This window comes from Pagrus pagrus (assembly GCF_965226575.1).
Source record: "Pagrus pagrus genome assembly, chromosome: 7".
Taxonomy (NCBI): Eukaryota; Metazoa; Chordata; class Actinopteri; order Spariformes; family Sparidae; genus Pagrus; species Pagrus pagrus.
This window is the reverse complement of record NC_140191.1, coordinates 28,135,128-28,162,601: the sequence shown is the minus strand read 5'-3', so window position 1 is coordinate 28,162,601 and position 27,474 is coordinate 28,135,128. Positions and strand designations below refer to the sequence as shown.

At 40.6% G+C, this 27,474-nt stretch overlaps 2 protein-coding genes across 3 annotated transcripts; both read left to right on the top strand.

The window, feature by feature from the left end:
• Positions 1 to 1,241: 1,241 nt before the first annotated feature.
• Positions 1,242 to 17,053, top strand: LOC311259636 (14-3-3 protein zeta/delta-like). The gene is made up of 6 exons (XM_084356888.1): positions 1,242 to 1,351; positions 3,528 to 3,842; positions 12,279 to 12,402; positions 15,220 to 15,383; positions 15,553 to 15,648; positions 15,964 to 17,053. The coding sequence occupies exons 2-6, from the start codon at positions 3,537 to 3,539 to the stop codon at positions 16,018 to 16,020; spliced, it is 747 nt and encodes a 248-aa protein (XP_084213014.1). The 5' UTR covers positions 1,242 to 1,351; positions 3,528 to 3,536; the 3' UTR covers positions 16,021 to 17,053.
• Positions 17,054 to 18,903: 1,850 nt separating this feature from the next.
• On the top strand, positions 18,904 to 25,758 carry LOC311260172 (polyadenylate-binding protein 1A). Of its 2 annotated transcripts, none has more exons than XM_084357708.1 (15): positions 18,904 to 19,784; positions 20,093 to 20,286; positions 20,454 to 20,569; positions 21,915 to 22,045; positions 22,158 to 22,252; positions 22,419 to 22,556; positions 22,977 to 23,072; positions 23,232 to 23,504; positions 23,630 to 23,720; positions 23,903 to 24,025; positions 24,116 to 24,258; positions 24,624 to 24,708; positions 24,874 to 25,004; positions 25,189 to 25,279; positions 25,390 to 25,758. In XM_084357708.1, the coding sequence occupies exons 1-14, from the start codon at positions 19,592 to 19,594 to the stop codon at positions 25,276 to 25,278; spliced, it is 1,899 nt and encodes a 632-aa protein (XP_084213834.1). In that variant the 5' UTR covers positions 18,904 to 19,591; the 3' UTR covers position 25,279; positions 25,390 to 25,758. The 2 variants fall into 2 exon arrangements, with proteins under 2 accessions (XP_084213834.1, XP_084213833.1); XM_084357707.1 differs by having other exon boundaries at positions 21,915 to 22,054.
• The last annotated feature ends 1,716 nt before the right edge of the window (positions 25,759 to 27,474 follow it).

The window sequence follows — 27,474 nt, the reverse complement described above, 5'->3', positions numbered from 1 at the left end:
ATAAATCTCAAGCTATTGCTGAGAAACACTTAACATTAACACTTAACAGAACATTTGTGTGTGTGTGTGTGTGTGTGTGTGTGTGTGTGTGTGTGTGTGTGTGTGTGTGTGTGTGTATGTGAATGTGAAATGTGTGAGAAAGTGGCTCAAGTTCTCAAGATGAGGTCGATAGACTTACTAAGAACTCGCCTAACCGGTTATGCGTGTTTAGGTTATCACTTTGCTTGAAATCCCTCTGGCTTGGTACTGCACACTTCCTGGACCAGACTTCGACAAGTGAGAGTAGAAATGATTTTTTTAGCACTGGTGCTTTGTGCACTTCTACAGCCGACATTATCTGATCTGCCCTTAAATAGGTTACAAGCTTGAAATCTTGGCCCGAGGGGAAAACATGTGACAAGGCAAAAATAGCTTCACTCTCTCCCCTTGGAAACCAACCAGAATGCAGAAATAGTAGTTTCTATTAGGCAAGATATGCTGTAGCACTGTGTCCTGTGTTCTAGTCTGTGATGCTCTCAGCATCTCCAGCAAATACTCCTAAATGCAGTTCAAGTCAGTTTCAGTTTTTATTTATACAGCCCAGAATCCCAAATCAGAATTTTCCTCAGTGGGCTTTACAATTTGTACAACATGTGACACCCTTGGTTTGGATTTGGTAAGAAGCGTGAAACACGGACTTTAGCCTAGGGCTTGCTTGCCCTGCTCCAGAGAAGGGTGACATGGGGATAAAGTAAACAGAGTAATCATGCTGCATTCTAGTAAAGGTAGCTGTAACAGACATTTAACGCAGGGCTGTTAGGAATGCAGTGTGAATTGTACAGCCTAGGGCTTAGGTTACAAATTTGTGCATGAAAACAAGCTAATTAATCCAAGGGTTAACTTGTAGCCCTGGGCTAAGGATAATTCTGGGCTAAGAATATGCAGTGTGAAAAGCCATAAGGTGAAGTTTCCATAGCTTTGCACTGCATTTAGTGTCAGTAATGCATTCAGGGTTGTGAACTGATTAGGCTATATGAAGTGGTGTATCATAAAATGGTAACATAATTTTCTATATTTTAAATATTACTTTAATTCATTTAGAAAAACACCAAAATGTCCTTATATTGACGACATTATCATGCATTTGCCTCGTAAGACTAGGGCAGTAACGTCGATGGGGAAAAAACTACTACTCCCACAATGGCTCATGTTCGGTTGCCTTGGTAATGTTTGACGTCAGTACCCCTTCCCTGGCCGTGTCTTGGACTGGTGTGATAGGAGGGAAACCCCGTGGAACACATTCAGACGGGCCGGCCGAGAGAATCAGCTGTAGACTGAAACGCCGACATCACTGCTATCTGCCAGCACTCAGGTATGAAAGGAAATGCAGCTTCTACAACCGCACTCTTACGTTTGCATAATTAATCGTAAGGTCTTCGAACTAACCGTTAAACAGAGTAACAATGGAAGCGTATTGTCTCCAATGACTGGCGCTGAATCTAGCGGCGACAATCGTCAGACCAAAGAACAATGGTTAGCTTAGCTACAGTATGGGATATGTCTAATGGCTGGTTTCAAACTGGAACATCAGACGGGCAGAAAGGGAAGGCGTGTCAGGTCGAGGACTGAAGATCTGATATTCTGAGGTGTTGGCTAACAAACAATAAACCAAATAACTCAAGTAATTTGTCGGGCTATGTAAGCTGGGTTATTAAGTGTGCCTGTGGCTTGTAAAATATCGCAACTAAATCGGTTATGTCTTGAGGTATAATCTCAATTTTAGTTTCAGTTTCTGTAAGATTGTGATATTAATTAACAGCTGACAATGCCAGCAAGGTATAATATCATCTTGTGGCACGATGTTGTGGTGGTTTGGTTTTATTCGCTATTTTTAGTGGTCAAGAAGTGCATTAGCAAAATCCACAGGATACAGATCAAATCTGCCCTCGACGGGCAAACAAACTAACGCCAACAAACCAAGCTCTCTTTCGGTCCGAGGCTAAGACAAACGTTCGAAGTTGTGTATTCACATTATAAACGTGTCGGATTAGCATTAAAATGGGTGTAACGACTCGCCCTAAAACGCTTACCCTTGAATGCTTCTATTTCAGGAAATAGTCGGCGCCATACTGGTAACGGGTCACGAGGCCTGCACGGTGAAAGGCTACATGATATATAACGGTGCAGTTAGCTGTAGCTTCGCCCAGCGGTGCTTCTCGTCAGAACTGTGTACATTTATTTGACGCGCGTTTGGGTTCATACCGACCAGATTGACTGAAATCAATCACAGAAGGCCGCTTTAATTTGGCACTTTATTTCCGTGTGCTCGTCGGAGGAGCCACAGGTACGGGGATGGGTGTGGTGTGTGTACCGGGAGGCGCATCCGCGTCTGCTATGGGCGCTTACCAGCAGTAGGCCTGCCGAGAGCAAGTTCTTCATGCGTGAACCATGCGTTATTGCGGCGAATATTCTTACATTCAGCAAAAACTTTAATCATAGAACAATTGGGGAGGGTCTGTGATTTTTTTCTTTTTTTCGCATTAAAAAAAAAAGCTAGAAAACACATGCTGTGTGTGCGGGATAATACAAATGTATACTTTTCATCGGTAACGGGTATTGAATCCATGTTGCGCCAAACGTGATGTGTACAAAAAAAACTAATAATGATTATTTTGATTAAAATTTCGAGTTTATTTAGATTGCCAAACTCTCTATGATGGTGAAACTTACGTTAGAAATGGTTTCATTTTCTGTATCTCAGCAGATTGTGAACACTGCACACAAACTGCAATTCGGAATGGAAACAGTGATTGATTCTGTGGAACCCTCTGGCTGTTTTGGATGGGTCGAACGGATGTAGGCTATTGATCTAGTGATGATAATTCCCATGGGCTGGCTGTGTGTGTGTGAAGATTACACATTGACTGCATTTACGTTGTTTCTGCTGATGTCTTTTTTCCTCTTAGAAACCCATAGCATTCAATACAGTTTTTTGCAGTGCTGTAGCACAGTCATAGTAGTGCAGGCATATATTTTAATGCAACTACAACTTACTTCCTATGCCTTCTTATTTGTCCAAGAAACTTGCATTTCAGCAATGAATATTTTCACATTTCTTTAAGCTTAATATTAGTCCTTGTTAAACTCCTTGTTGTACTTTATCAAATTAAAGTTTTTGATAATTGGGCTATACTTGCATCTGTGTTTCCTTGAAAAAGCAGCACGCCTGAAAGATGGCAGTTGCATCATGTGCCACAACTTCAGTTAACCTATTTAATTTGATGTGATAGCTTCCCTGGACTGAGTAGAGACCCACATCTCTTGATGAATTCAGTTGAGAGCCAATACAGAAGATTTCTCTCTTCCTGGTGGTTTACACTCTCATTAGCCTCACAAATGACTCTTTCAAGTTATGTTTTTCACTTTCCTTAGTTCTACACCTTAAGTTATATGAAAGACTGGTAATTAGTCAATGGTCCGTTTACATTTGTCACTCATTTTATTGACCTTCAGATGTCCTCTTTTCCTCTGTGCTTTCCTTCCTCCAGTGAGCAGTCATGACCGAGGCACCCCCAAAGGAACTGGTGCAAAAGGCCAAGCTGGCCGAGCAGGCTGAGCGCTATGATGACATGGCTGCCGCAATGATGTCTGTGACGAAAGACAGCGATGAGCTGACGAACGAGGAGCGTAACCTGCTCTCTGTGGCCTACAAGAATGTAGTGGGTGCCCGGCGCTCCTCATGGCGTGTGGTGTCCAGCATTGAGCAGAAGGCTGCTGAGGGCAGCGAAAAAAAGAAGGAAATGGCCAAAGAGTACCGGGAAAAGATTGAAAGCGAGCTGGAAAAAATCTGCAGGGAAGTGCTGGTGAGATAACATTTCATTTGACAATATTGTTGGACTTGCATGCAAATGTATCTATCTGTTAAAGTAGTGACTGTTTAACAACAAGTGTTGTCTGTTCAGTGCTGTTAAAGGTGGAACAAGATGTACCTGTAGTCTTTCTGTGTGCTTTTTACCTTGTGCTGCAGTAACCCTTAAGTTAATTTGATCACATTGAATTATGACTTATGTCGGAAGTGTTACGGCATTTTTTAAATTTTAGCACTAATGCAGACATAAAACAGACAAGTAAATTGCCATCATATTTATACAATGTGATGCATGTCTCAAAGGGATTTGTTTCACTATAACTACACAACACTAACTGTTAAGACATTGTGCATGCCAAAATGTAGTGACTAGCGGTAGAGGGACAGTAACTGATGAGGCAAAAGCAAGGCCTCTAGACAAAATTTGTTTAAAAAAAAATACATATTAAAGGCAAATTATGTCAGACAGTCATTTCCTCTTGTAAGTCAGATTATGTGAACAAATGCTGGATGACTGAAGAGTGAGTCTTAACTCTACAGTCATTACCTCCCTTCAACAGCTCACGTTGTTGGGTGTGTCATGTCTGTCAACAAGACGAAGTGGAACTGGTTGTGTTCCAAAGGTTGCTTCATTTCTACTCGGCTGAAGTTTTCCAGCTATAATTATCTTTCATCAGTGATGACCTACAGCTTATCATGGCATTCTTCCTCATACATGCCCCTGTAATGAAAACAAAGTGTTTTTAAAAGCCCCTTTCACAAATTCACAAATGCACCCAACTGTGGATTTATCCAGAGTATACCCGGAGGAGCTGTGTGCGTGAACACAAATGTCTGCATTATTTGCCCCGGACTTTACCCTGCCAGCTCCCTAGTAATAAGTCCAGGTGAGCCACATGTAAATTCAGCGGACAATTGTCCGTAGTGAATTCACAGTGAGTGAGCGGGCGTGGCGACAGTGTGTAATCTTCCGTGTTAGTGCTTGTTTAATCACCTGTAACACAAACTTAAACGTACACTGGGACATAAATGGCGTTTGAACTGCTCGCCATCAAAGTTTTAGAAAACTGCCCAGAATATTTGCCTGCCTGGTCTCTCACACCTCCACCTTCATGCTGCTGATGGGCACAGATCCAAAATGCTACAGCTTTCTTTCTATGGTGGGATCTTCGTGCACGGTGTGTAGCTGTTTCATACTCCCCTCTGCTTGCTTGTATATTACTTTCCACTCTTTCGTTGATATTGCGGATCCACCTTAATACATGTAGCATTGATATCAACGCCCCAAACGATCATAAATATGGAGAAGTTTGTAGCCATCTACCCAGGCACCGCCTCATGCTCAAAACATAGTGTGAACATGTCTGACACTAGTTGTGTGCTGCGTATGTGAACAAATAAATGTGGAACATCCTGATCCGATCTTCTGGATATTCTTTTTTTTTTTTTTTACGTGAATCAGTCATAGTCCTGGTTAGCCAGATTTTCCAACACTATGTGAAGTGGTAAGTGTGTTAAGCCTATTGAGTAGGTATAGTGAAATGGCATTAACATCCTTTGAGCAGCAGTTCAGGCTGCCATCGAGTTATAAATGGATCACCCTGAGATGAGAATGACATAAAGCATGAGCTCACACAGTGCAGGAAATTGTGTGTAAATACTTAGTGACCACTTTATCTGTCTGTACAATCTAATGCAATCCAGTATAGCAGCCCTGAAGTAAAAATCACACACATAATTTGAGTTCAACAACTTTATACTCTGAATCAGGACTTCTAGAAATTGAACAAGTAGTTGGTGAAAAAACACCAGTTTCAGGTTGTAGCTACAGGTAACATTTAATCATACAAGCAATGTTTTTCTCAATTAATTTAGTAGCTTCCACTAAAAACTCAAGTTTAACTGATGATCCCGGACCTGAACCAAATGTTAGTTATAGTTATTATATTACTCTGGCAAGGTACAAAGGAAGAAAGTTAAACCTAATTAGATTCTGTAAGGGTTTGAAAGGTTTCACATTTTGCTGGTTTGATAAAATGCTGCAATACCCCATCTGTCTCTATGACTGTGTCAACAAAACTGAGCATTTTAGGCATCATAAAAATAGACTTTGTGGCAGAACAGTTGTATCAGATTACATTAGACTGTATGCTGTAGTTATCTGTTGGGTAAAATAAGCTGAGCTGTGGTTATACCTCCGATTAGTTTCTCTATGCAATAGTTAAAAAGGTGTAGATTGAGTGTTGTTCCTACGCACAAAAATAAAATAACTGCTGAATTTCCTGTATTATAATGATTGTGTTTGGCTGAATGTCATGTTGTGTCTTAATGAAAGTATTTGGCCCCATTCGCACTGCCTTTTCAAAATGGGAACATTGTGCTGTTATTCTGCCTCGCTGTCGGTATGAAAGTTACAGAGGCAGAGGCAGAACTGACCTCTGTGTGAAAGTGTAACAGGCAGGCCACACTGGATGCTTGCGTAGTTTGTGGCGGCTGAATTTCTGAGCTGTTGGTGCTCACTCGCATGTTTGTGTTCACAACTGTTCGCGTTGATGCTGCAGCGTGGCTCCTGCCTGCTCTATCTGTTTACATGGAGATTACCTTTGATATTATCGATAAATATGACAACCTGATTTTCGTTTACCCCTTTTGAAAGAGCGAGAAAGAGGAAGGGAGGGAAGGAGAAAGTTTTGTGTATTCTCTTCATGTCTTTGACATTTTCTACAGACATTAAAACTGTAGTGAAAAGCTTGTGTGATGTCTATGACTGTCTTCAGGTCATTTTCAGATCTATTTGTCCTGAGAACCACTTGCGTATTGCAGTAAAAATAAGCAAGACGCCAAATCTCTAGATGAAAAGCCACTGCAGCCTCATCGTTTTCACCCAGCCAGCTCTAACCTGTTAAAATAGACGCCGGAAGAAAAAGCAAGATATAATGCCATGCACAGGCTCTTCTCACCCATCCAGTCTGGCCAGCCTGTAAGCCGGCCGGGCGGGGCAGGGGTGTGGCAGTCTCATGCCATTCAGTCTGATAGCTTTATAGTCTTGACAACTGAACAGATCCTTCACTTGATATCGCTCAAAATAAAAGAAATGTCCCACACTCCTATGGAGAGCCTTTTCAACATTTATAGACTAAATCTGACTATCCTGAATGAAGTTTACAGATCTCGACCACCTCATTTTGACAAGTTAATACATTATGACTAGTCAAATTTTTATTAATGATATCGATGACGCCTTTTTGACTAGTCAAAACGACAGTTAGATATATCTGTAATTTATCTGAAATTACAATTATGGATATACAAAATGTTCTTTTTTGACCAGGAATAGTTGAATTATGGATATCTGCAATACCTATCCAATCTAGCTATAAAGTGTCAAAAGGGCTTGCCATACATTTCAACCCACAAATCAACGTTGCAAGACCAAACGCTAATGTGGTAGCAGGTAGTGTCCTTGGCCACTTAGATAAAATCACAAAATTTAATGTGGAAAAGTCATCGCAATCCAGTCCCCAAGAAGTCTTTGGTGAACTTCCCCCAGGAAAACAGCATCCCTCTTCATGAGTTGAGAGCCAGTTGAGGTCTGCAATTTACTGATGGTGGTTATGTGATGTAGTTTTGAGCAAAAATCTCAACGTTATGTGTACCACCACACCTCTTTTGGTTTAACAACGGCACCATGCTGTATGAAATGGCACGGCGTGGCTTGGTTCAGTGTGAACAAAGGCAATGTAGAGACGAGCCTTTGTTGTGGCGATATTGCGGAATCCCTGCCTGAAAAGGGCTTTTGTTATCCTAAAGCGACGAGGGTAACTTGACCCTATGCTAAGCATACTGCTGACCATGTATCAGTCAACACTTAGGATGTATAAGTATACAGAGCATTAGGCCTAGTCCACACATACAGGTATTTTTGGAAACAGGATTGTCCGTTCTAATGGGATCTGTCCAGATTTCAGAAATATTCCCTGTCCACAGTAGCACAACTGAAACACATATCCCATGGCCATACACTTTGCATATGTGCGCCGTTATAGACGGGAAGTAATTGTATATTTTGGTCTGTTGCTCAGATACAGAAAATACTATGGACGAGGCAGTGAAACATGACTGCTCTTCATAGACCAACATCCATTCAGTCACTGTACAAACTTAAATACAACAATACAAACACTGATAAATGTGAAAACAGAATTTCTGAATAACTCCGACCTGGAATGAGTTTTCCAAAAGCTCCGTTTTCAGTGACTTAAAATGCGGTTTACGCTAGGCCAAAACGCATAGAAAAAGCTTATATCCTGACAAGTTTCATATTGTCCTATGAAATACTGTAGCCATCTGTAGGAGCTCTGCTACTCTGTTCTTCTCTCAGCCTGTGCGTTCTCTGCCTGGTGACTCACCAGGTCCTAATCCTATAATGCCACCAGCGTTCTGGTTCATTGACCTCCACTTCGGCCGAAACAGCCATATGGGGACCAAAATAGAGATGGGTGACGGTAAAGAAGGGGGAGAAAGAGGAGGTGTAGGACAGGGATGAGGCTGGGGTATGCTTGAATTCAACGAGTGTGTACGAGGTGTGGTTGGTTACGTCAAAATGATGCTTTTGTTCCTTTTCTGAATGTTCAGACTTAAAAGCTGGATAAAAAGCCGACCTTCATACAAGGACATGGACAAACGCTATGACTCAAATGTGGAGAAAAGTGCGTACCTTTGGACAGTCTTTCCTCCATGGTATTCATGTTATCGCACATTACATTATTGTTATTGCAGTACACACAAAGTGACGGAAGCAGTTGTGTGAAGACCAAAAAAAGAGGCTTGCACCTTCTTTCTCACCTTAGCAAACCTAAAGTGGACGTTTATGTTGCTTGTTAACCCCCAAAAAACTCTTCAGTGTTGTTGATATGGACCCATTCTGCACCTCTGATGCATTACAATCCGAAAACGACACTCTGAAGTCACTTTCTATGCATCTGTGGATGTACCATATTGTATCCCAGAAAATGCTACATTGTGATCACCAAAAATATACCAACATAATTATTAAAGGAAACTCACTATCCAGACAGTAAAAAAAAAATCCACTGATCATCACTTCCGACCATCTGCGCACAGTGCATTTTGTAATGATCCTTACATGATGCTTTCTGCTGCCACAATTTAGACCAATCTTTGACACAGATTTCAACAACCAAAGCTACAAACGTTGTATTGGTTAATAAACTGGGTCACTGTTGACAATAATCAGCTCTGATCGATTGTGTTCTCTCGTGACAATGATGACGAATGCTTTACCGTTCAGGAGATGTGTATGATGAAACCATGGAAATAACCCACTATTTAGTTTATTTGAAGTCTGTAGACAAGTGTATCAGGATGATGTGAAAGAGCTATAGGCCTACCTGATGTGGGATTTTATCAGTTGAATCAGATTTGGCTGGTCAATTATCAGCCAACATGAGTATTTAACCTGTAGCAACAGATGCGTGTTTTAATGCCTTTCTTTGTCATTTGTGATTTGAAAAAAAATCTGATTTCAACACAGTCAGAAGAAGTAAAAGTGTGCGTCCTGCTCATAGTTCAGTTATAAAATCGCAGCACACCACGGTGCATCTCTCTTGCCGGCTGCAGACAGTGCCCACAGAGCAGGGCCTGCCCCATTGCATGTTGTTAGTTGGACTTTTTGTTTAACTAGTGCAGCAGCTAATAAAAAAGGTTATTTATGATTCCTTTTTTATATATAACTCCTCATTGAGATATTATCCGTGTGCATTTTTGTAAGCTTCTGTGTTCTATCCTGTTTTTGTCATTTTGTAATGAATGGCTCGTGAACTTTTTGGGGGCTGCCGTAGCTGTGCCCGTGTTTTATTTTCAGATTTGGGAATTTTATTAGTTTAATTTTCAGATTAGTTTCATCAAACATAACCATAGTTATAACCATATAACATCAAATACGAGTTTTACACAACAATTTGTCAGAAAACACATTTCAAAATCAGAATTCCTTTATTTGTGCTGCAAATGGGAAAATTTCTTTGTCACAGCAGCTAATTTGGGACCTACTAAATTTCCCTGGGACCCACTCAAATGACCACCTGTGGGTCCTGGGGACTCACTATATCAAGAACTTGGCAATGCCACGGGTTTACTCAAAAAGCATAGATAAAGAATAAATGAATACATTCATTCCACCCCCTCCCATCAGTTCTAGGGGCTGTTGTGGATGGGTGTGTGATTTTTCTGGTGATCAGATATTGTATCAAACTTAAAAATTCCAGTATCGTGACAACACTAGTACACCCACAAACCCCAATGCTCACACTGACATTAATAAAATTTACAGGATGTGCTACAGAAACAATAATACAAGTCAATTCAAGTGTGCGGACACCTACACATGCCCTTTTTAAAAAAATATTTATGGAAAATGTACATGTTTTATTTATTCCTGTTTTGGTTGTAGAGTTTTAGCTTTGCCCTTGCCAGTGGCCTAGTTCTACATTCAGGTCCCAGAGGGCTTCCCTTAGCCCTCATATCAGTCTAAGAGCATTCGGCAAATGCAGGCTCTTAGATCAGCCTAGTTTATTCCGTTGTACTTTGAGTAATGTACAAATACACTGTGTAAATGAACTTAAAGACAACACAAATGCTCATGTCTGAATTCATTTAGAATAATGGTGTGTCTTTAAACTATTAATATCATATAGTGGAATCGAATGGCGTAACCCAACATAAAATTTTTGGACCAACCAATGTTTTTGTCAATTTGTGACTTAAATGGCAATATTTGTCTTTGACCCATGGACCCAAGCACAACCCAGTATTTGACTTTTCCTATTTAGAGACTATTATTCAGGCCTATAACCTATGCTGAGTCAACGCATTGTTGTAGAAATCAGGAAGCTTGGTAAATTTTAGAGCCAGTCGGGGCTTTTTTGGGAAAAATTCTTCTTCTTCAACTCTGTATGGCACAGTTTTCGGTCATGGTTGTTGGAACATGAAATGTCCATATGGAGACGACATTAAAATCTATAGTTAAGCCATGAAGAGATCTGCACTTAAAAACAGGACACACTGCCAATTCTCATGCGAGCCTAGTTATTGACAACAGAAAAATTGAAGATTGAAACGATGTGATACAAGATTTCTTAAACACAATTTTAACCATACAGGCATAATGCAGTGGCATTTATCAAGGGTGTAAATATATAGGTCTATCATATGGAGTACACCAGTCTAGAGCAAATTAACAACAATAGTATACAATTGGTTGCCAATTTATGAGCTAATACAACAGCAGAGGTGGTGGTTCAACTTTATGGCCATTTTGGAGGCACTTTTTGTTGACATTTGTATCACATTATTCTTAGTAGGGTTTCTAATGTTTAAGTTGAATGTTATACAGTGCAGTCAAGCTAGGAATTATTGCACAGCCGTTGTATTGTGCTGCATAAGATTTAGCCAGATGTAATCAACAGGCAACTGAGAGACCGCAAAAGAAAATATTCACTTTGTTCAGCCAAAAGAAGACCCATCCCACAACCTGTTCAAACTGTCATTAGTTTGTTCTAACTACTCACCCTCAGTGGCAATAACAGCTAAGATACATATGTCATCATTTATTTGAATCAATTATGTATAACAATTTACAGTACAGTTTCCAATAGATTATCAATGTGTTTACATGCTAGATTTGCTCACGGTGTGCTCAAAAATAATAGGACGCATGCCAAAACTATAGCTACAGACCACGGCACGCACTGTCTGAACAATTGGTCAACATGGGTTCTGAAAGGAATCGGGCAGCACTCTGCCTCCTGTGTGTCCCAGCATTAGAATGAAGTATTAATTTCTTTTAATTCTGTAAAAGCAGTGTTTAACCCTCTTTGTCCCACATTGTTTTAACATAGTAGATTAACATTTTTCTGCTAGTGGTGCACACTTCTAATGTAAAGAGCTGGGCTCTGTGAGTGACCTACTTCCTCAGCAAATGCTCATTAGGAGTTCAGCAGCCTGGCTCTTTACTCCACCCCCAGCAGATTTCATCCATATTCCACCATCTTCACACCCTCGTCTTCTGTCCAGCCGTCCCTTTCTCCTCCCCCACATTTTCATGTTGTCCACCCCCTTCAGTGGTCTTTGAAGCATCTGTGGTATAGCTCAGGCAAAGTCTCAGGCTCAAGCCCTAAGACTATTGGAGGTAGCCAGCTTGCCTATACTCTCAGTTAGGTCTGATGATGACGTTTATTTGAATGGGTTGAAATGACAGCCAATGCTCTTCTGGCATCAGTGGATCAGTGAAGGCTTTAATTGAACCGTATAAAAGCTGTCTTATTCATCACGAATTGTATTCACATTTTATACCCATAGAGAGAGGATACAAATAAAGTTTGCTGTTGCTATTCTATGTTTTCTGCTGCAGGGTCTCTTGGATGATTTTCTCATTCCCAAAGCCAGTGCTGCAGAGAGCAGAGTCTTCTATTTGAAAATGAAAGGAGATTACTACCGCTACTTGGCTGAGGTGGCTACTGGAGACAAGAAGAAGGGTAAACTTTGTGTCCCTTTTTTATGCTTATTATTATCATTATTATTAATAATAATATTTGTGTATGTTTTGCCTATTAAAAGCTGGATTGTGAGGACATATATCTACAACTCCTTGCCAAGCCAAATAAGACGTGTTACATAAAATCCTCCTCCTTATTAAATGACCACTTGACTTCGGGAGTATCGGGATTAACTTGATAACATTGGCACCTTAATGCTGATTACAACAATATCACAGTATGCTTATCCTTACGTTGATAAATGTGCCTGAATGCCAACACTTCCTGTAATTTTTGTTGACTGTTAAAAGTCAGCAGCTAGTAGGTCAATTTTATGCTGTAGATGTCTGTAACAAGTTAAAAGTAAACGTAAGGCAGAGATTTTTTGTTGTGAATTTAACCTAAACTACACCATAAAAAATGTACAGGTTTCTGGTGGGCTTTGATGGCCTCAGTCAATGTGACCATCTTAAGCCCACAGAAAGATCATATTTGGGGTCATGTTATTTGAGCCTTTGTTAGATAAGCATACCCACAACATCACAGTGAGTCCAGACTGACTCTCCCTCTGTTTCAGGTCAATTCTCTTAAAGATTTTGCCCCCTTGTGGCTGTTAAGTCACATGTCTGTCTATATAGAGGTTAGACTGAAGCATTATTGTTGTTCCCTCATCTCTTCTCTCTAAGGCTACTAAACTATCTTTTTGCAGCTAATATATTTTACTGATTTCATCCTTGTCTAACAGTACAGTGCTCCCACCCCACAAAGGGTTGCAATAAAAATTTGAATGGTCCTGAGACGGTTTCCAGTCCTTGAAAGAGAAAAACATTTGGATTTTCTCTAATATTTCTATTTTAATGTAATGTAAACTTTTTAGGCCTCTATAAAGTCAAAGGAAGGAAAATCACTGCTCACATCTCACAGATGTGTACAATTTATTCCAAGTCTTCACAGCTGTAAACTGCCTTGTTCGAATGGCTCACAACGTTTGGGTAAGATATAGAGGAAATTGTAAGGCAATGAGTTTCCCTACTGACTTGGTTCAGCCCTCTACCTCTTACCACAATCGTTTATAAAAAAGAGTGCCACAGGATGTTTGACAGCTCCCCTCTGGGTTTCAGCTTTCCCCTAAGACTTTGGTACAGTGCCAGAAAACAACTAAAGGAACTTCTGACATAGTGGAAGCTTGTCTGTTGAATTTGCAGAGGTTGGCTTTAATTCATCTTTGCAGCAATACAGTGAGTGTACTATAGTTCCAATTTATTAAACATTACTGAAACAACGGTCTCGTAAATATACGCGTCCAAATCTCAGCTAGGCATGGATGTCTTTAACTGTAGAAAAGAGAAAGATGGAAGGTCTTGGGGTGTTAGACTGCAGGTCCACACTGTCTGCTTTTAAGAGTATTAAGGCATACAGCCAATCATAAAGTCAGAAAGTAGAAGTCAGTCAGTCTGCAGTCATTGCTACTTTCCAAATTACTGACATTTCTCACAGAACCAGCCTGTTATACAAAAAGCAAAGTAAAAATTGAGTTATGGTGGGTGGAAGCGCTTTCCGGTTGCCTGGCAACTCCAGCAAGCTACTGCACCCAGCCAAAAAATGGTCCCACAAATAACCCCCCATAAAACATCAAGTTGATGTTTTTATACTTGTTTTTTGCATGTGTTAAACCAGCAAGATGGAATGTGTAAATTAGTGAGCTCAAAGGGTTTTGTTCCTGGACACAGCTAGGGTGGCAGTCCCCATGTTTCCCAAGCCTCCAGGATGAGCGCAAGGCTCTGAAGCCAGTTTTCATAGTGGCCAAACCGTGTAATTACATCGTCATGTGATGCACTGTGAACATAGTGAAAGAATGGCCTGTAAAACGGTGGATAAATTATTTGGAGCGTCACAACATCCGTGAAATGACTTACTGTCTTAATTTGAGCCATTCGGTCCGATAACATTTGGAAAGTCTAGAAGAGCCGCACAATTTAAATTATTTTATCCTCATTCAAGTTAGCCAGGCGCTAAACAGGAAGTTGGTCGGCTCGCTCGGCAGAAGTCTCTAGTGCACACGCTCTATGGGCTCTAGGTCCATGATGTTTCCAGTCTATGCTAATCTTGATCCAGTCTAGCTAGAAGGCTGCTGATTTTAGTTTTATTAAGCAGACAGATATGACAGTGGTTTTGATCTTCTCATTAATCTGTGTTAAAGCAAAAGGTGCGCAAAATAGTCAATTGTTTCTGAATTAGTGTGGTTGCATTAGCTCTGAGTAGGCCTTACGAGAGCAACTGTAAGAAAGTATTTACAACTTTGCTTTTTCACATTGGATAGGCTTTTAGAGCCAATTATGTGTCAAACCTCCTCCATGGTGCTCTAAACTCAACAAAAGCATAAAAAGAACCCCTTGTTAATAGCATCGAGAATTGTTGCCCATCTGTTTTATGTTACCTTATTGCTGTAGAATGTTGGACAGTCAGAGATGCTTTTTGAGGTGCTGATTCATCTAACTTATTTCAACTGATAATTGAGATGGGGAAAATATCAGAAACCTGATTATAATGCAATTCAATTAAACGGCACCACAAACTAGTCTCCAAAATGAGCATAAAACAGTTAAAACAAAAAACTGAACACAGCTTTTATGAAGGTAGGGTTTGTTGCAGGGCTGTTGTGTTAGATGGCATTAGTTGAGGCTTGTATAAATTAAACTTAGAATTAAGATCCTTGTATAAAGCCTTTTTCTAAACAATTTAAAAAATCTTAAGAGAATTGTATTTTTCACTGTCACCTTCCACAGCTCTGATGCCATTTTCTTTTCCCTCCCACAGAAATCATTACAGACTCAAAGGAAGCCTACCAAAGTGCCTTTGAGATCAGCAAAAAAGAGATGCAGCCCACACACCCAATCCGTCTTGGTCTTGCCCTGAATTTCTCTGTTTTCTTCTATGAGATCCTCAACTCACCTGAAGAGGCCTGCCAGCTGGCTAAGACCGTACGTTCATTACACCACTTAAATCTCTCCTTATACTCATGACGATACTTTGCAATGCTAATTTATGAACATCACCAATTAGTTTTTTTCTGAGGACTTGTCAGATTAAATGTGCATCTGTTAAGTACATATTCTACAAGCTATAAAATACTTGTTTTGATTCCTCCAGGCTTTTGATGATGCCATCGCAGAGCTTGACACACTGAGTGAAGAGTCGTACAAAGACAGTACACTAATCATGCAGCTACTGAGAGACAACTTGACAGTAAGTTTTTCCAAGTTTCCATTTCTTAAACATGTACCAACTCAACTGACAGATTTTGTGCACTAAAGAAAAATGTTGATTAATGAAAGTAGGACTGCATCTAGTTATAATTGATAAGTCTGCTTATTATTTTCTCAAGTGTTTGGTTCATAAAATGCTAATCAGTTTCCCAGAGGCAACAGTTCAGATTACTTATTATCATTCCAAACCTCAAACATACTCAATTCACTATGATACAACAGTAAGGAAACCAGAGAATATTTTAACAGTATTTTATAACTTACTCCTGTGTGTCTTCTTCTTGTCTTTCCTCAGCTGTGGACCTCTGATAACCAGGTGGAAGGAGAGGATACAGAGGAGCCCAGAGATTGAGCCAGACCCCAATAGTCATCCCCGTTTTACCTGCCATCGTCCCAGCTCATCTTCATCATGATCACCTCATTATCATCATTGTCGTCCATCTCTCTCCATCCTTTTTCTATTTAGTTCTCAACGCTCATCTCACTCCTATTGGTTTACTATTCCTCCTTTTGTAGTAACTGTGGGGAAAAGGGGATAGGGAGGGAGGGTAATTTAATTGTGTGGTGGGAGGGTCTATGTGGAAGGGTTAAGTGTGTTTGGGGTTTGTTGCTTGTCTGCTGACCTTTTTTGTGTGGGAGCAACAGGGGTGCTGCATTAAGGTGGCGGGTCTCAACTCATGAAAAATGCAAGCAGATTGAGTTTCTAGAGTCAGAAAACAGTTATACTGTATATGTATCCTGATCATATTAACGGTCCTGTTCTTGATTAGCACCATCTTTTAATGATACATCTGTGGTTTCACAAAGTCAGGAGTTGGCTCTGCACACTAGAGGGGACGGCATCTGTTAGTCTGAACTAGGGAAGAGGTATGACAGTGGAGGTGTAATGGGGGAAGTGCTGGAGACAGAAGGCAAGGTTTTGTTGGAACACAAAGGTTACATTCCATTTACTGTTAGTTGCTCAACTTTCTATTCCTTAATATTTCGTTTTGTTTATGGGTTACCTGCTTTTGTATTTCTATGTTTCAATTACGAGGTATATAAAACTTTGAAGAACAAAAGAGCACACAAGCTTGTTATTTTTGATGTTTTTCTGAGCACAGCAGTGAAAAAAAACAAAATCCCATGTGCTTATCTAGTTACTGCTTTTTCAGATGAAGATTTTTATTTGTTCGGTCTTTTATTTTCCTTTTTTCTTTCAATACTTGCCTAAACTGCATGTTGATAAGAAGTAGTTTGTGGAGATGTAAGGAGATTGTTGTGGGGCGGGCTAGCTTTGTTCATGTCTTTGGAATTTTCATACAGAACACCCAAGCATAACTGTTATTTTGGGGGAAACGTGTAATTTCATGTAAGTGGAATAAAAAAATAATAATTTAAAAGTTTCAACTTGTCCAATTGTAGTGATTGATCGAGTTTTTGTTTCAACATTTATATTATCTCAAGTCATCTACAGTTCATATTAATGACTTTCGACTCTCCAAAGTGGTTATCTCAGCTCGAAAAGCAGTAAGTTTTACTGTATTTGGATGGTAAACCCAGCAACCAACATATAGCAGCTGCTCTGTTTTCTGTGACTCACTGTACAAGAATAAGTGAGTCACCCTGAGGTGGAGGCTGGGAGCAGACAAGTAGACCCACAGAAAGTCCTCTTTATTTTAGACGTGTGGTTCAGTGTCTCCAATGCAAATACCCCACTGTTGCCGGTCAATGATGCCTTTGTTCCTTTGTGATGCATCCTCCTTAAACTACATCATACAGACTCGTTCTTGTTGGATGAAACCAACCTAACTGCAAGCGCATGCCACGCCCCTCAATACATTGTGCCTTTAGAGGCAAGAACCATCGAAGAGTTTCAACTGCAAAATCTAATTTACCCCTTTTCAACCAAAGGGAACAAAGTGCTGGTTCTGGGCTGATGCTTGGTTGGCTTTTCCACAGGCATGAGAGCCACTGTAGAGGCACATCATTTGGTCACTGTATACTCATTCAATCTCCCAGCATTGTTGAGATACAATGGCATGGAGAATTTTATAAACAAACATTTGTGGCACTGCAGCAACCTTGTTTGTTGTTCCAAATTCAAAAAGACAGCTTGCTTCACTGCCAGGGTTTGGATGAACAGCTGAAGGAAAATAAATATATAAATAAAAAGACATAATCTGCACAGCCTTCAGGGTGTGTCCTACCCACATCCATTACCATGTAAGAGGAGCACTGCAGTACTACCATAGAGGAAAGTCGAGCTGTTGTGCCATCTCTGAAAGCATGAGTGAAGTGAAAATACAGGTAAGAGCACAGATGGCCCTGACTCAGTCTGCTCACAAGGTTTAAACAAGGTGGGGACTAACAGGTGGGTGATGTATATAAATATGCTGTATATTGTAATAAATAATCAGGAAGTCAGGATTCACCATGAGTATGTAGTCAGGTGGTTTGTGCTCCCTGATAGACTGATAGTGGTACGCTGAAAGCTGCCTACCTGGCCAGAAGTGCCTGAAGTCGGGACATTTAAATAATTTCTGGGGCTAACTACAATAATGTAAATTATACTATTATTATTACTTGTTCTATTATTATCTATATAGTTCCTGCTGAGGTTATCCATGATAGATGATCAGGCCTTTATGGATATTAGGGAGGGATCAAGTTCATCAGTGATCAAAATCAGTTTGAATAACATTTCCTTGATATGGTTGGTCTAAACCTCAGAGAGTGATGTATAAAATGTACTCTGCTAGGCCGAAACAGTCAGAAATATGTGCTGATGACATCACTGATGCATAAATGTTCACATATTTAAAGCAACATTATATAGAAGTTGCTTAACTGTTATTTGAAGGTAAAAAAAAAAAAAAAAAAAGGTTACATAATGTTGCTTTCATCAATGATCTAACAATTAAAATCGGCTACCAATAGATATAGCTGCTACATTTATTTTTAACAGCCATGGTCTGTTTTAAAACAGCTGTATATAAATAACTCCTCTCTTTCATTTTTCTCACTAGAGAAAAATAAATGCCGACAACAGTGCACAGGACAGTAGATAAGGCTCAGGCTGTTGGCCCAGCACATTGTATACGCATTCCTTGTCTGATGATTACGCCAAATACAGCTTGGAAACATTTTAAGTTAATGCAGAGAATGATCTGTGATGGTCGAAATGAAATCAAATATAAAGTATCGCGAGATTTGTGACGTCAACCTTGGTTGCAAACGCGCCGTGGTTTCGACTGCAATCGGGAAACAACCTCCACCGACCTTCCTTTCATTCCGGTAATCCGTCTGCGTAGGGTGTGCTCCGGAGCTAGTCTCGGCACACATTTTATTATTATGAAACAAACCAAAAGCTAGAGAGCACACGCAGACATATTTTTATAAGAAAAAAAAAATCGGTGAAGCAGGATTTCATTTGCCAACCCAAGCAACGCGAAGAAGACGCTGCCTTCGAAAAAACGAAAGACGGAACGAGAAGAACGCTAGAAAGCTAAGCCGTTAGCGTTATTGTTGAAAGCGTGGGTGACCAACGTTAGCCAGTTATCTTAGCTAACTACCTTTTTTTCCCCTTTAAGGGCTTTGTCATTCCAGTAACTGTAAACGAGGACATTTGCTTCGAATACTATCGGCAGTTTATCTAACTAACTGACTGTGAAATAGTAGAGATTACAATTTGTGAAGTCTGTGAGCCACATCAGCTAGGCCACGTTCCGACATTTTGCTAATCAAGCTAACTAGCGCACGTTGCTAACCTGTAAGACAGCTAGTAGTGTGTGCGCTCGTGATTTTTGTGAAGCCACCGAAGAAACCAACAAAAATAACAAGTCCACATAGAAGGGTGATATTGACTGACAATTGTCAGCAAAATACTGAGCTATTACAACCATACAGTTTGTCTCATTGCCTGAGAACACGCGTCGTCAGACATGAATCCCAGCGCGCCTAGCTACCCAATGGCTTCCCTCTATGTGGGAGACCTGCATCCAGACGTTACCGAGGCCATGCTCTACGAGAAATTCAGCCCGGCCGGGCCCATCCTGTCCATCAGAGTATGTAGGGACATGATCACCCGCCGGTCCCTTGGCTATGCCTATGTCAATTTCCAGCAACCTGCTGACGGTAGGTTTACCATCACGTAGTATAGCGAGGACTAGTTGCACCATCTGACTCCATTTTGAACATCCAGCACACAAGCCATGTTACAGCATTTCATTTGAAATTGGCACTATTGGTGCTGTAGTTAACACGTTGATGTGACACAATTTAATGATTTAGAACTGAAACTGTCATACATCTGTCATGAAATAACTTGCATAATGATATACATCTTAATTGCATATAGAATTGCTGAAGTTATTGCAGTAGATAAAGTGGACATTGAACCCCAGTGTGATAAGGATTTTGTTGTTTCGGGCCTGTTTTTGTAGCCGAGAGAGCCCTGGACACCATGAACTTCGATGTGATCAAAGGCAGGCCTCTCCGCATCATGTGGTCTCAGCGGGACCCCTCCCTGAGGAAGAGTGGAGTGGGCAACATCTTCATCAAGAACCTGGATAAGTCCATTGATAACAAGGCTCTCTATGACACCTTTTCTGCATTTGGAAACATCTTGTCCTGCAAGGTAGGTGGGGTCGCAATCACTCTGTTTTGTGTTTGATTGCTTTACATACAGAGAACTACTTTGCATGACTAAGGTTGCACCAGGGTGGTGCTGACTGTGTGTCTGTGTTTTTTAAATGCATGGTGTTCGGGATTGTTTTTGACATGCTCAAATCTCCCTTTTCCAAGGTGGTTTGTGATGAAAATGGCTCAAAGGGTTACGGCTTTGTGCACTTTGAAACCCACGAGGCTGCTGAGCGGGCCATTGAGAAAATGAATGGCATGTTGCTCAATGACAGAAAAGTGTAAGTGTTGACTACAATTACTTTGTAGTATAGATGAAATTTTAGGAGAGTCTGATTAACATGTAATTTATTTATTTTTTGTACATCTAATCATGGTGTGTATTTAACTGCATCTTGTCCTGAAGCTCATCTGTTTGGTCTCACACAGCCAATTGAGTGACAAACATACCTGCTAACAGCAAAAGTATTAATGTTAAAGATTCTGAATGTGTTGAAACATGCACACCGAAAATGTTGTTAATTTATCTATCACCGTATATCGTCGCACAAGTCTCTTCCTTCAAAACGGCAAAACATTACTTCCAGCTTCATAAAAAAACAGATACTTAGGGACCTATCAACATGTTGCAGGGCTTTAAATTAACACTTGCCTAGGTCCAACGAACTGCTTGGTCATCTAAATGCAATGACATGCTATTTGAAAATAATGTACTGTATGGTGGAAGTGGACCACGTCCAGTTGAACTTGAACTTGGTGCCAAGCACTGAAAAAGAGAAATCTGACATACTGGACACTAAAGAAACACTATGTTCTATACAACATCATTTATCTCAGTTATTGACATTCATCTCTGCAATGTTGCATGTGAGAGATTCAATTTTTCCCCCAAAAAAAGCTAACAGACATGCTATTCTAGCAAGGGCTACGTTGCAATCATATACCTTTCAGAAGCACCATCCAGCCTTCACTGCAAGACAAAAATAAATCTGATACAGAATGTCTTCTGGGATTAGTTATCAATTTTTCAAACCTGAAAACAATTACAATTCACGTAAGCATGGTTGTTGGCAGTCCGTCCGAATCTCATGATGCACTGGGTTGAGTCTGTCCAACAAACGGCTACATCCCAGACTTGTTGACCAATCAGAGGCTGTGTTAACAGCAGTTAAAGGGCTTCTGTGTCGCAAGAAAAAAGCTCAGTGTTGCAACTGCCCACCTGATTCCTGTGTCCCAGCACTAATGGCAAGGCGCAGTTCGCGAATGAGTGGAGTTTTTTCTGACTGGCCGACTCTTTTGCCTAAGATTCTTCTCGATGGCTAATGGTTTTTGACAGCTATTAGGGGGCAGCCCTAGATTGCATTCACATGAGTTTTTAATGTGTACAATTGGTACAAAACTTTACTTTTTTTAATACTGCACTCTAGGAAGTCCACAGTTGCAAGTTAGTGCAATTGTGAATATTTTTGAACTCCAAATTTTCTAGACTAAAATTGATTGGGGGCAAATCTTAACTGCAGTCAATTTGGTTGGAAGAGGCGCTGAAGAGCTGTAGAGTGATTAACTTTGGGAAAGGTTTTGTCTTTATGTGTGATCTTGTCTAATGTTGCATCATTTGACCGACAGATTTGTTGGACGATTCAAATCACGCAAGGAGAGGGAGGCTGAGCTTGGAGCACGTGCCAGAGAATTTACCAATGTTTACATCAAGAACTTCGGGGAGGACATGGATGACGAGAAGCTGAAAGAGTTGTTTGGTAAATATGGTAAGGGGATGACACAATTTCAGACATAGTATGCTTATTGTTAAGCATGGTACAAATGTGACTTGGCGTTGTAAATGTGCTAATTAAATGTTGTATTTTCTAGGGCCGGCACTCAGTATCCGGGTCATGACTGACGAGAGTGGCAAATCCAAGGGATTTGGGTTTGTCAGCTTCGAGAGACATGAAGATGCACAGAAGGTTTGGATCACCTCCTTATTTCTTCCTTCTAGGGGACATTACCCCATCATATTTATCTAGATTATTGTAAAATTTAATTTTGTCTGTGTTCCTCTGCTGATGGCTATGACTTTATACAAACTTCTGTTTAGCTAATTCTAGTGGTCTGTTGCTTTTATCATTGCAGGCGGTGGACGACATGAACGGTAAAGAAATGAATGGCAGGCAAGTCTATGTGGGTCGTGCACAGAAGAAAGGGGAGCGCCAGAATGAGCTCAAGCGTAAATTTGAGCAGATGAAACAGGATCGAATGACCAGATACCAGGTTTGTGTGCCTTCTATTCTGTTGTAAGAGCTTCTTTCAGCAGTCGTATCAAAGGGCAGTTATTTTGAGACGCAACTTAAAGGTTGTAGCTTGAATGTGACTCAAGCACAAATTCATAAATGCCTTTCAAGCGGACATAATTACTAGATTTTCTCTGGAAAGGCAATGATCTAGTTAAACAATGTTATTTACTAACTTAAAAAAGCCATTTAGTCTTAATTATTCTTCAAGGAGTTTTATCTTGTCCATCCAACTCATAGTGTGTGCAGTAATTTAAATTATGAATAGCAGTGATCTCATCTAAAACCTCATATTTATTAGTCAGTCATGGCTGGCTACAATACAAGAGCTGATATGACTTGATCCTGATATGTTGGTTTGTTAGAAAACATTACATCATTGTCATTTTCCATATAACAGGGTGTCAATCTGTATGTGAAAAACCTGGACGATGGCCTGGATGACGAGCGTCTGCGTAAAGAATTCTCTCCATTTGGAACCATTACAAGCGCTAAGGTGAAGACTTAATTTACTTGATTTGTGATGCTGAAATGTAAGAATTGATTAGATTGTTGAATTTTGTCATCAGTTGTCCTAGTTTGTAATTTTTTAATGTTGATTTAACAAGACAGTAATTTATCAGAAAGGATGCTTAACTAGTTTCTCCTCCCATAGGTTATGATGGAGGGTGGCCGCAGCAAAGGCTTTGGCTTTGTGTGCTTCTCTTCACCAGAGGAGGCCACTAAGGCTGTAACAGAGATGAATGGGCGTATTGTTGCCACAAAACCACTGTATGTGGCCCTGGCACAGCGCAAGGAGGAGCGTCAGGCCCACCTAACCAACCAGTACATGCAGAGGATGGCCACGGTCCGTGCAGTGCCCAACCCGGTCCTCAACCCATATCAACCTGCCCCACCCTCAGGCTATTTCATGGCGGCTATACCTCAGGTGAGTCACAGGTGTATAGCTGCAATAAGCGACTTGTGTCGCTTGTAGGGAAATGGATAACAATGTTTCAGTACCTACTTTGGCAGTGAGAGACCATGAAATGATAAGTCTATCTTCATCCTCAGGCCCAAAATCGTGCTGCATACTACTCCGCCAACCAGCTGGCCCAGCTTCGCCCCAGCCCCCGTTGGGCCACTCAAGGAGTGCGTCCTCAGCGTAAGTAGACACTTGATTGAAACTACCATTATTTCATGTGATTGTAACTAATTAACAGTTTGGTCACTCCTGGAAATTGGACTGCAGAGTGATGTGAAGGAATCGGTAACCTGCTGAAACTACTGCAAAAAATTTATTCTAACTACTCAAGTGGTGATCTCAAATGTTTCCTCTTCCTTCAGACTTCCAAAACATGCCCAATGCTATGCGCCCATCCGCTCCCAGGCCCCAGACCTTCAATACCATCCGTCCCACCGCCACCGCCAACACCCAGGTCCCACGGATGATGGCCTCACAGCGTATGCGTAAGTATTTCAGCATTGAGAACACATAATCTGCTTTGTTTTGTTATTTTGCTTGTCATGCTCATCTTTTGTTCACTCTCCTCACCTCAGCGACCCAGGCCCTCGGCCAGCGCCCTGCCGGTGCTTCAGCCACTGCCGCCCCAGTGCGCACCATGCCCCAGTACAAATATGCTGCTGGCGTGCGCAACCCCCAGCAACACATGGCCTCCCAGCCACAGGTCACCATGCAGCAGGTAAGAACTCTATTGACTTAGATAAGAAATATACTTATCCAAGTACTGCTGTACTTGCTGATTACTGAAAGAAAAATTTGGACTGTATACTATCTAAATTTCACCCTTTACATACAACTCGCTTCTTCTTTTGGCTTTTTATTTACCTTTCAACCAAATATATCAATCATAGAACTGATGACAAGACTAATATGTCAAGAACAGTCACCAGGATTTGGCAAGAAGCATTACCAATAAACTAAATTTGACTCTGAATCAATAGTCGTTGCCACACACACCACTATTCACATAGTAGCTATACAGTCAGAAATTTTAACAGCACAATTTGTTCCTGGACTAATCCTAATCTTTTTCTCCTTCCTTAGCCTGCTGTCCATGTCCAAGGACAGGAGCCCCTGACTGCCTCCATGCTGGCCGCTGCCCCCCCTCAGGAACAGAAGCAGATGCTGGGTTAGTACATCATCTACACACATTTATAAGGGACCTGCATGACCAAAACAGTTTGGGCAGTAGGAAATGTATCTTTAAAGTTATTTTGTTGGTTTTGTGTGTATTCACATTCAGTTACTTTTGTACATTCAAGAGGCTTGTTAATGATGGTTCTTCTTCCTGCAGGTGAGCGTCTGTTCCCCCTGATCCAGAACATGCACCCCAGCCTGGCAGGCAAGATCACTGGTATGCTGCTTGAGATCGACAACTCGGAGCTTCTTCACATGCTCGAGTCACCCGAGTCTCTGCGCTCAAAGGTCAGTTTCGGGCTAATCTGTTACTTGTATACCTGGAAGTCTGTCGCTTTACTCCTCCAAATGTGTTTGGTCGCTAGCAAAAACATCACAAGGCAGGACTCAGGATTTACTAATCATGCTGCTTGAATGAGTTCAGTGGTAATACTTCATATGCATCAATTGTTTTTTTTGTTTGTTGTTTTAGGTGGATGAGGCTGTTGCTGTGCTTCAGGCCCACCAGGCGAAGGAGGCTGCTCAAAAGTCCACCACCCCCGCTGGAGTTCCCAGCGTCTGAGGTGTGTGTGGGGAGATTTTTTAAGTTCTGGATAATACAGATGTAAATTTACATGGAAAATTTCATAAAGTGCACTTTAAAATAAGCTATTCTTTCTTTTTCGTCTTACAGATTGAGCTTTTTGAAACCTGCTTCACCGATGGAAAAAGAGAAAAAAATATTAAACATTGAAAAACCTAAAACTCTGAAAACATCGCAAAATGATAAATCATTTCTTAAAAAAAGAAGAAAACAATTGACTCTGCCAGGTCTATGGATGGTTTGACTAGACCTTGATCATAAATAAAAATTTGTTGAAAAAAAAAAAAGCAAAACATAGAAAATTGAGATTATAAAATTTGAATGCATTCCTCTGTTTTATGTCATTTTACTGTGTCAGTGCTCAGAATATCAGCCGTGTTCAGAAAGGTTGTAGCTGAGCATTTTGAAAGGTGATTTGTATTGTAAACTGCTGGCTGTAATAAATTCTCATTCAAAATATATGCCTTTTTTATTTCTCAGTGTTGTCCCCATGTAAACAATAGGACTACTGCACAAACATTTGATGCCAATTGAATGATTGACGGAACAGTCCCAGATTTATTGCACTGAACTGTCATTGGGAAGATGTTTTCCTGTGTTGGTGCAAGGACCCTAAAAAAGAAGGAAGGTTCATTTCATCACTGAATCTTACTTTTGGGGGCAGGTCAGTTGTGGTGAAGTCAATGGGAGATGCAAGGAGAAACACTGAAACCTGATGTCTACGTTACATGACTTCTGATGAAGAAATGCCTCCAGAAAATAACAGACCACATCAGAGAGTAAGTTAAGGACAGATTTTTTTCCCCGAATGATTGACAAAGCTGTAATATTGTGACAAAAAGGGGGCAGGTCTAACTAATTCCTGCTGATGAGACTGCAATTACAGTGCCAGCAGGAGCCTTTCCTACAGAAATTTGATGAGCAATGTTGATACTTTTTGGAGGCATTTCTTCATCAGAAGTCATGACGTAGATATGTTAGGCTTTAGCATGTTTCTCCATGCATCTCCCATTGACTCCAATCGAACCAGCACCACGGTCGGGGCCCCAAAGCAAGATTCACTGACACGAACACCCTTCCTCCTTTTTGTTTAAGTTTGAACTTAAAGGCGCAAGTCAATGTTCATGTTGGATCTCAGAGCGTGATGGATGTCTACTGTTGTCCACCAGATGTCACTGTTACTGAGCACATCACAAACTTTCCCTGAATTGTGTATAATGTATACCTGATTCTTTATGTATGAGGGGTTTCTTTTATCTGTACTGTATCTGATTTACAACTCTAGACTTATTTCGGCATGTGGATTGGGGCATACTGTATAATATACAGTAAGAAGTATATTTTGTGCGATTGAATGTTTACTGTGGATCAAAAAGTCATTACGGTAAAACAGCGTTGTGTGTGGCTCTGATCTACATCAATGACTTGATATTCATAGAAAGTAGGACAGCTTTGCATAAAGAAGTGACTGAGAGGCAGCAGCTCCCAGTCATTAAAGCTTAATTTCTACTGTATGGAGTGCCCCTTTGGAGATATTCACACACTTACTTGATTCATTGTTTTTTTTCTATCACTTGGATTATTCTTACATTATCTGTACCAAATGGTCCATGGTGGTTAATCTGAAATTGTTCTAAATCAGAACCAAAACATTTGCAAGAGTGGCATTTTACTTTGTAAAGGATATGAGACTTTTAACCATATATGTCAGTGTGTGGAAGCCATGCCCAGTCCCTCCTATAAGGCATGGCACTGCACCTATCAGCTGGCATGTGTTTACATTTGTGGCTGTCATGTTTATGCTGTCTTTCACAGCCTCTACAGTTTTTCCTACAGTGCCTGTTCTGTTTGCACTTAAAATAGTCCACTCTCTTACATATTTAATTGAATGGGGAAAATGACATGTCAATATGTTCCATCAGAGAAAATCCTTCCAACCAGACCAGAGAATCGAGCGTGTCAAGAGGATGACGGAGCAGGCACACTACCTGATGTTTTTTCTCATATTAACGGCCAACATTAATGTGCTGTAGACACAATCAGGTTCCTATCCTTTTGGACACAGAAGTTTTTATGTTTGTGTCTAAAATTTTATGAAACGTTGATACCAGAACTCATGCAGTATCCTGTCCTGTAACCTGAGAATAAAAGCCACTCAATCATAAAGGGGACCAT

What these genes read in the sequence shown, in the direction of transcription:
- LOC311259636 (XM_084356888.1), top strand. Translation starts at nt 3,537, where the DNA reads ATGACCGAGGCACCCCCAAAGGAACTGGTGCAAAAGGCCAAGCTGGCC. An exon ending in AAATCTGCAGGGAAGTGCTG is followed by an intron (nt 3,843 to 12,278) that starts GTGAGATAACAT and finishes TTTCTGCTGCAG; the next exon opens with GGTCTCTTGGATGATTTTCT. An exon ending in TACTGGAGACAAGAAGAAGG is followed by an intron (nt 12,403 to 15,219) that starts GTAAACTTTGTG and finishes TCCCTCCCACAG; the next exon opens with AAATCATTACAGACTCAAAG.
- LOC311260172 (XM_084357707.1), top strand. Translation starts at nt 19,592, where the DNA reads ATGAATCCCAGCGCGCCTAGCTACCCAATGGCTTCCCTCTATGTGGGA. An exon ending in GAACCATTACAAGCGCTAAG is followed by an intron (nt 23,073 to 23,231) that starts GTGAAGACTTAA and finishes CTCCTCCCATAG; the next exon opens with GTTATGATGGAGGGTGGCCG. An exon ending in GGAACAGAAGCAGATGCTGG is followed by an intron (nt 24,709 to 24,873) that starts GTTAGTACATCA and finishes TTCTTCCTGCAG; the next exon opens with GTGAGCGTCTGTTCCCCCTG.